The sequence below is a fragment of the Leptonychotes weddellii genome, chromosome 4 (assembly GCF_054177405.1).
Source record: "Leptonychotes weddellii isolate Sample4059 chromosome 4, ASM5417740v2, whole genome shotgun sequence".
Lineage (NCBI taxonomy): Eukaryota > Metazoa > Chordata > Mammalia > Carnivora > Phocidae > Leptonychotes > Leptonychotes weddellii.
In genome coordinates, this window is record NC_138372.1 from 95,300,660 (window position 1) to 95,308,945 (window position 8,286).

At 45.1% G+C, this 8,286-nt stretch overlaps 1 protein-coding gene across 3 annotated transcripts in view; it reads left to right on the forward strand.

Annotated features, from left to right (window-relative positions):
- Positions 1 to 1,365: 1,365 nt before the first annotated feature.
- The window catches only part of PSMD4 (proteasome 26S subunit ubiquitin receptor, non-ATPase 4), a 10,222-nt gene continuing 3,301 nt past the window's right edge, over positions 1,366 to 8,286 (forward strand). For all 3 annotated transcript variants that reach the window (XM_006728364.3, XM_081815892.1, XM_031041112.2), the window contains exons 1-2: positions 1,366 to 1,485; positions 6,445 to 6,585. In XM_006728364.3, coding sequence (XP_006728427.1) covers positions 1,460 to 1,485; positions 6,445 to 6,585 — 167 coding nt within the window. In that variant the 5' untranslated portion in view covers positions 1,366 to 1,459. The remainder of the gene's footprint in view (positions 1,486 to 6,444; positions 6,586 to 8,286) is intronic.

Sequence of the window (8,286 nt, forward strand, 5' to 3'; positions counted from 1 at the left end):
ACTGAGCCACCCAGGCATCCCATATTTTTACCTTCTTATCACTTAGTTTGGTGTGTCTCTATCTACATTGTGTAGCTATTTTTTAAAATGTATTTCTTGTCTTGTTTGCAAACTATTTTGGTTATGTTTGAACTTGTCACTAATTATTTTTCTGTGATTTCTTGTTTCCCCTTTCCTGTCTATGGTTATATTGACAGCTTCCCCCCCCCCCCACCCCGCAATGATAGGGAGATTTTACTCCTTATCAAACTCTGAGGGTTACCAGTAATTTTTGAACATATCTATTAAAACCAACATCTAGGGGTGCCTGGGTGGCTCAGTCATGAAACTCCCAGTTTCGTGTGTGTATGGTAAGGTAATCCAAAGCATTTTTTTTTTTTTTAAGATTTTATATATTTATTTGAGAGAGCGAGTACAAGCGAGGGGAGGGGCAGAAGGAGAGGGAGAAGCCGACTCCTGGCTGAGCAGGGAGCATGATGGGGGACTTGATCCCAGGACCCTGAGATGATGACCTGAGCTGAAGGCAGCTGCTTAACCGCCTGAGCCACCCAGGCGCCCAATCCAACACATTTTTAAATGTTATTCTTTTTTTTTTTTTTTTAATTTATTTGACAGAAAGAGAGACAGCGAGAGAGAGAACACAAGTAGGGGGAGTGGGAGAGGGAGAAGCAGGCTTCCCACTGAGCATGGAGCTCGATGTGGGACTCGATCCCAGGACCCCGGGATCATGACCTGAGCGGAAGGCAGCCGCTTAACCGACTGAGCCACCCAGTCGCCCCTTGAATGTTATTCTTGATTAACAAACCCAAATGGTTTACTAGTTTGTCTCCCATTCTTTGGGAGATTAGTTATAAAAGGATTGATTCGTCAAACCTTTTCTGGGTTCTTACCATGTGTCAGGCTCTGTACTGGGCTCAGGGATTGCAAAGATTAGGACACCTTTCCTGCCCTTAATTAAATGGGAGAGAGAGAGAGATTCAGTTCTGGAGGATAAGGGCTTAGTGGTTAGGTGCACAAAGCTCTATGGGAAAGTGACGGAGCTGAAAAGTCATTACCATCCCACCTGTTTCTCAGAAGCTAAGCAGGGTCCTGGTTAGTACTTGGATGGGAGATCCCACCAGTTTCTAAAAATGAAGATGCCGGCAAACACATCCACAGCAATTTCAAGCGTTCCTCCACCGCCTCTTTTAGATCCGCCAGCAGGGAACTCAACCGGAGAACTTGAATAAAAGGGAAGGTAGAGGTCGGTCCTCTTTTTGTGTGTCACCTCAGTCCTCCGTTCGCCCCTACATACCCGTTTTATTTGGGCGGCGCCTACAACTCCCAGAGCGCAACGCGGATGGAAGCGGAAGCGGCTGGCTGAGCGAGGCCTGTGATTGGTGGTGAGCGCTGGGCCAATGGAACGAGTTGTTGTTAGGCAGTCTAGAAGAACCGGTCGGGGAGGGAGGAAGGTGGCAAGATGGTGTTGGAAAGTACTATGGTTTGGTGAGGAGATACCTCGGGACCCATGGGTGGCGGGACTGAGGGGGGGGGGCGCGTGTCGCGCGGAGGCCGGGTGGGCCTGGGGTGGGGGTGGGGGAACGATCTGTGAGATGCGGCCTTGGGCCAGGAAGGAAGGAGCCCCATCGACTCCCTGAGTCATCACAGGGCCCGGGAGAGGAGGACGGGCCCAGAGTACCCCAGTATCCCTCAGCTCTCGGACAGTCATTGACTGGCCGATCCCTGCTTCTTTGCTCTATTTTAGCGTCTTCTCCCCTAGACTAGCCCCAGGTCCGCTGTGTGTAGCGAGAGTCCTGCTTCTCAGACTCATCTGTCCTCCTCTACTCTTCTCAAAATAATGGATGTTAGCAAGAGAGATTATAAATCCTTTCCCCGCCCCAATCGCTCATGTCTGTCTCCATTACCTTTCCCTGTATCATCTTGAAAGGTACTATTTATAAATTGCTTTCTATGTGTCAGGCATTAATTTACGTTTTCTCATTTAAGCCTCACAACACTTCTCCATAAATATCCTTCCGTTTTACAGATGAGGATACCGAGTCTCAGCAGTTTTAAATGACTTACCCAAAGTCACACGGCTAATTAAGTGGGGGAGCCAAGATTTAAACCCTAGGCTATCTGACGTTAAAGCTCTTGTTTGGTGAGCTAGCCCTCTTCTTCAATCTCAGACTTGGGCTGAGTATCTTATTATGAGTTGGATTAGAAGCAGAGGACACAAACTTTTGCAAGGTTTCCACAGTTTCTTCGAACTGTGAGAGTAGAATATAATACAGAATAGTACACAAACACACAAATCACCAGTTGGATGGGACAGCCACCTAAGAATTTCTTTTGGCGGTGTGGGGAAAGGATAACATTGCCAGATAAAATATAGGATGCCCAGCTAAATTTGAATTCATATAAACAGTAGTTTTTAAATACAAAAATGGCTAGAAGTGTGTCCCAAATATTGCAGAGGACATATTTATTCTAAAAAGTTACTTGTTAATTATCTGTAAGTTCAATTTTAACTGGGGGTCCTATATGTTTATGTGCTAAGTCTGGCAACTTCTGGGACAGAGCATGTTAGAGTAGAAAAAGGACAGGATTTGGAATCCAAAATCCTGTGTTTTCTGCTACTTACCAGCTGCATGTTATTGAGAATGTAGTAAATCTCTCACTGGGAATAATTGTAACCTCCACTTGCCTTATAGCACAGGTAAAATATTTGTGACGGTGCTCTGTAAACTGTATAGCACTGTACATCTCTTAGTTGCAGTGTACCTGAGGAGTCCTCAAGAGGGAATTTAAGGGAGTCCCTTTAAGTCCCTTGAAGGGACTTTGACAGATGTTGAGGAGACACCATGACAGGTAAGGGGAAGGGCAGAAACAAAGCTGCTGAAGTGTAAATGCCCAAGGTGTGGTTAAGGATTAGGAAATAGGTTAGTGTGACTTGGTTTTAAGGTTGTTGGTTTAAGGTAGTTTCTTTCTTTTTTTTTTTTTGAAAGGTAGAAAACCACAAATGTCAAGCTCAGGAGGTTGAACTCTGGTATCTTTCAATAGAGGACTTCTGAAAGAGTTCTGAGTGTGGTGGAGGCAGAGCCATATACAAAATGGGGTTTAAAAATATTGGCCTGGGGGCACCTTGGTGGCTCAGTTGCTGAAGTGTCTGGCTCTTGATCTCAGCTTAGGTCTAGATCTCAGGAGTCCTGAGTTCAAGCCCCGTGTTGGGCTCCATGCTGGGCATGGAGCCTACCTCAAAAAAAAGAAGAATATTGGCCTGGCTTGATGTATAGGAGGAAAGATTAGGCCCAGAGAGACATATTGGTGGCCAATTGTAACAGCCCAGGCACAGAATAATGATGAGAGCCACTCTTTTTTTCTGTAGAGCCTCATGCTCTGCTGTGCATCAAAATTCTGTGGAGGAGTTTATTAAAAATTGCAGGTATTTGACTCTGCTTTCCATCTGCAGAGTCAGACTCCCAGTCAGGGAAGTCCAGGCATCTATATTCTTTTTTAAATGAAGACTTTATGGAATAGCTGGACAATATCATAAGCCCTTACTTAGAGATGGATTTTTGGTGGGAAGAATTATATACCATTGAGCAAAAGTAGTCAAGAAATAGGTATATTATTCAATTCATATAAAGTTCAAGACTGGAGAAACTAAACTTTTTTAGGGATGCACACCTAGGTGTTAAGGCATCTGTGTTTTCAATACCCCCATACTACCATCAGCCTCCCAGTGTTCTAATGCATGACAAATTGTGAGCCCTGCTCCCACATTCTCCACTGTCTGTTCTCCCTCCCTCTCAAGTCCCCGTGCTCACTCTGACGCTTTTCTTCCAACCCTCATCCATCTGCTGCTCTTGCCCACAGCCCTTATACTTAGTAGCTGTTCCAGCTGGACAGTCCTCAAAGCCTCCATTGTTTCTTATATTTGGACTCACTACTGTATTTGAAGCTAGAGAGGCTGTTGCTTTTCTGCTGGGAGAATAATCAGAAACAGTGTATCAGGGAAAAAAGAATATAACCCATGGTCAGTAGAGTCAGCCCTTGACCCCTCTATGTAGATGGAGTTTCCGCTATGAGAACTAGTCCATATGTCATGCTTATTGTTAGGCACTGTGCTAAGTACTTTCTATGCATTTCATCATCATAGCAGTCCTGTAAGCCTACCCTCACCTACATACAGTAAAACCCACTTTACAGCTGAAGTAACTAGACCTTAGAGAAATTAAGTAACTTCCTCAGGATCATAGTATTAATAAATAACAGATTGGGGATTTGAACCTGAACCTGAACACTGCCCTTTACTCCCTTTTCCATTTCTTTCAGTAGTTTCTTATTACCTCTCTTCATCATTCCTGGCTTATATTTATTGTCAGTCAAAGGATATTAAAAGATTGCCCCTGCCCATATTTTTTTTAAAGATTTTATTTATTGGGGCGCCTGGGTGGCTCAGTCGGTTAAGCGGCTGCCTTCGGCTCTGGTCATGATCCAAGGGTCCTGGGATCGAGCCCCACATCAGGCTCCCTGCTCGGCGGGAAGCCTGTTTCTCCCTCTCCCACTCCCCCTGCTTGTGTTCCCTCTCGCTGTGTCTCTCTCTGTCAAATAAATAATTAAATCTTAAAAAAAAAAAAAAGATTTTATTTATTTATTTGTCAGAGATAGAGCGTGAGCGGGGGAAGGAGCAGACGGGGAGGGAGAAGCAGACTCCCGACTGAGCAGGGAGCCCAGATTCAGGGCTCCATCTCTGGGGCTCCAGGATCATGACCTGAGCCGAAGGCAGACGCTTAACCGACTGAGCCACCCAGGCATCCCCCCAGCCCATATTTTGTTTGCCAGTGGAAATGAAGTGTCTCATCTGGGAGAACACTGCAACACAGATGGAATCATTGACGATTAGAGTGCTGAGGGATCTCAAGTCATCAGGAATTGGTCCTGTTCAGGGCTTGTATAACTGTTTCACTTTCTTACCTTTTTTTTTTTCCTTTTATTAACATACAATGTATTATTTGTTTCAGGGGTACAGATCTGTGATTCATCAGTCTTACACAATTCACAGCGCTCACCATAGCACATAGCCTCCCCAATATCCATCACTCAGCCACCCCCTCCTACCCCCCTCCACTCCAGCAACCCTCAGTGTGTTTCCTGAGATTAAGAGTCTCTTACGGTTTGTCTCCCTCTCTGGTTTTGTCCCGTTTCATTTTTTCCTCTCTTCCCCCATGATCCTCTGCCTTGTTTCTCAAATTCCACATACCAGCAAGATCGTATGATAATTGTATTTCTCTGATTGACTTATTTCGCTTAGCATAATACCCTCTAGTTCCATCTACATCGTTGCAAATGGCAAGATTTCATTTTTTTGGATGGCTGCATAATATTCCATTATATATATAAATATATATATGTATACGCACACCACATCTTCTTTATCCATTCATCTGCCGATGGACATCTGGGCTCTTTCCATACTTTGGCTATTGTGGACATTGCTGCTATAAACATTGGGGTACATATACCCCTTTGGATCACTACATTTGTATCTTTGGGGTAAATACCCAGTAGTGCAATTGCTGGGTCATAGGGTAGCTCTATTTTCAACTCTCCCTCTGCTTGTGTTCCCTCTCTCGGCTGTGTCTCTCTCTCTCTGTCAAATAAATAAATACAATCTTTAAAAAAAAAAAAAGCATTTAACTGCAGATTATAAGAAGGTGATTGTGATACTTGAACAGATTGCAACGTTTGGTGCTTATCAGAATCATTTGTGGAATGGAGATTTAAAATGTGTTTCCTCCTGGGCGCCTGGGTGGCTCAGTTGGTTAAGCGACTGCCTTCGGCTCAGGTCATGATCCTGGAGTCCCTGGATCGAGTCCTGCATCGGGCTCCCTGCTCGGCAGGGAGTCTGCTTCTCCCTCTGACCCTCCTCCCTCTCATGCTCTCTGTCTCTCATTCTCTCTCTCTCAAATAAAAAAAAAAAAAAAATGTGTTTCCTCCTTTGGTCTTTTTTTTTTTTTTTTTAAGAAAGGGAGGTGGGGGGCAGAGGGAGAAGGAGAATCTTAAGTAGTCTCCACACTGAGCATGGAGCCCAGTGTGGGGCTTGATCTCATGACCGTGAGACCATGACCTGAGCTGAAACCAACAAGAGTCGGCTGCCCACCCGACTGAGCCACCCAGGTGCCCCTCCTTTGATCATTTTGAGTCAGTAAGTCTGGTGTAAGGCTTGGAAGTCTGTGTGTGTGTGTGTGTGTGTGTGTGTGTGTATGTATCATATATATATAATTTTTTTTTCTTTTTTAAGTTGTAGGTGGTTCTGTGTTTCACAGAGACTGAGAGCCACTGCTGTGCATGACAGTGTCCGTCAAAGTTTTGAAGGAGGGTAGGGGTCCCTGGAACTAGAGAGAATGTTTCAGAGAGATGTTACAGTATGTCCTCTTTCTCTTCCTTTTAATCTGACAGCGTGGACAACAGTGAGTACATGCGGAATGGGGACTTCTTACCCACCCGGCTGCAGGCTCAACAAGACGCTGTCAACATAGTCTGTCACTCTAAGACCCGCAGCAACCCTGAGAACAACGTGGGCCTCATCACACTGGCCAAGTACGTGGGGCAGAGGAGGAAGGGGCTTGGTAGGCGGGTGGGTGTTTTCCCACAGGTAACCCACTGTGGCATCCAGGTTGCTATCCTTTTGTAGGTCCCAATAAGCTGCATTTGCCCATCAACCTTCCTAGACTACCTTCTTCACTATTCAGAAGAAATATACATAGCAACTTGAGTTTATTTATTTACTTATTTTAAAGACTTATTTATTTGAGACAGAGAAAGGATGAGCACAGGTTGGGTGGGAAGGGGCAGAAGGAGGGGGAGAGAAGCTCCAGCAGACTCTGCTGAGCGAGGAGCCCAATGTGGGGCTCGATCTCAGGACCTGGAAACCAGGACCTGAGCCAAAATCAAGAGTCAGACGCTTAGGGCGCCTGGGTGGCTCAGTTGGTTAAGCGACTGCCTTCAGCTCAGGTCATGATCCTGGAGTCCCGGGATCGAGTCCAACATCGGGCTCCCTGCTCAGCGGGGGGTCTGCTTCTCCCTCTGACCCTCTTCCCTCTTGTGCTCTCTGTCTCTCATTCTCTCTCTCAAATAAATAAAATCTTAAAAAAAAAAAAAGAGACGCTTAACCAACTGAGCCACTCAAGCACCCCATAACTTGAGTTTGATATTAGTCTGAATTTTATACAGTTATGAAACTAAATCTTCTAGGGTGAAATTTCATAATATATTTTAAAGTCAATGAAAAGTTATTTTGGATAAGAGCCCCCAGGGCCTGTATCACACATCCTCTTACCCCAAAAGTGATTTGTTTTAGGAACTGATAATCCTCAAATGAGTTACCTCCCATCCCAGTATATATGTTGTTATGTGGCAAATAGGTCTGGAAATGGAGCGGCGAGGAGACATACTCACTAGCATCCAACTACGGTGGAGGATTCTTGGGGTGCTAGGAGCAGGATAACATGAGAAGAGTTCAAGGGAAACATTGGGAGGAAGAGGGCAAGGTTCCTGCAAAATCAACCCCTTATTTCCTGTGCTCATATCAACCAAATACTAGATGTTTTTTTCCAGTTTTATTGAGATACAATTGACATATAACATGGCATAAGTTTAAGGTATACAGTGTAACGATCTGATATATGTATATATTGTGAAATGATCACCACACCAAGCTTAGTTAATGCCCATATCTCACAATATCACAAATTTTTCTTTCCTTGTAATGAAAACTTTTAAGATCTACCATCTAAACACTGGATGTGTGATTAAGAAAAGTAGAGATTACAGTTATTATCAAGGTCTTTAAAGAAAAGATGAGTCAGGGACACCTGGCTGGCTCAGTCGGTAGAGCACGTGACTCTTGATCTTGGGGTAGTGAGTTCAAGCCCCATGCTGGGCGTAGAGCTTCCTTAAAAAAAAAAGTGGGGGTGGGCGCCTGGGTGGCTCAGTCGTTAAGCGTCTGCCTTCTGCCTTCGGCTCAGGTCATGATCCCAGGGTCCTGGGATTGAGCCCTGCATCGGACTCCCTGCTCTGCGGGAAGCCTGCTTCTCCCTCTCCCACTCCCCTTGCTTGTGTTCCTGCTCTTGCTATCTCTCTCTTTGTCAAATAAATAAATAAAATCTTAAAAAAAAAAAAAGTGGGGGAGCGCTTGGGTGGCTCAGTCGTAAGCGTCTGCCTTCTGCCTTTGGCTCAGGTCATGATCCCAGGGTCCTGGGATCGAGCCCCGCATTGGGCTCCCTGCTCCGCGGGAAGCCT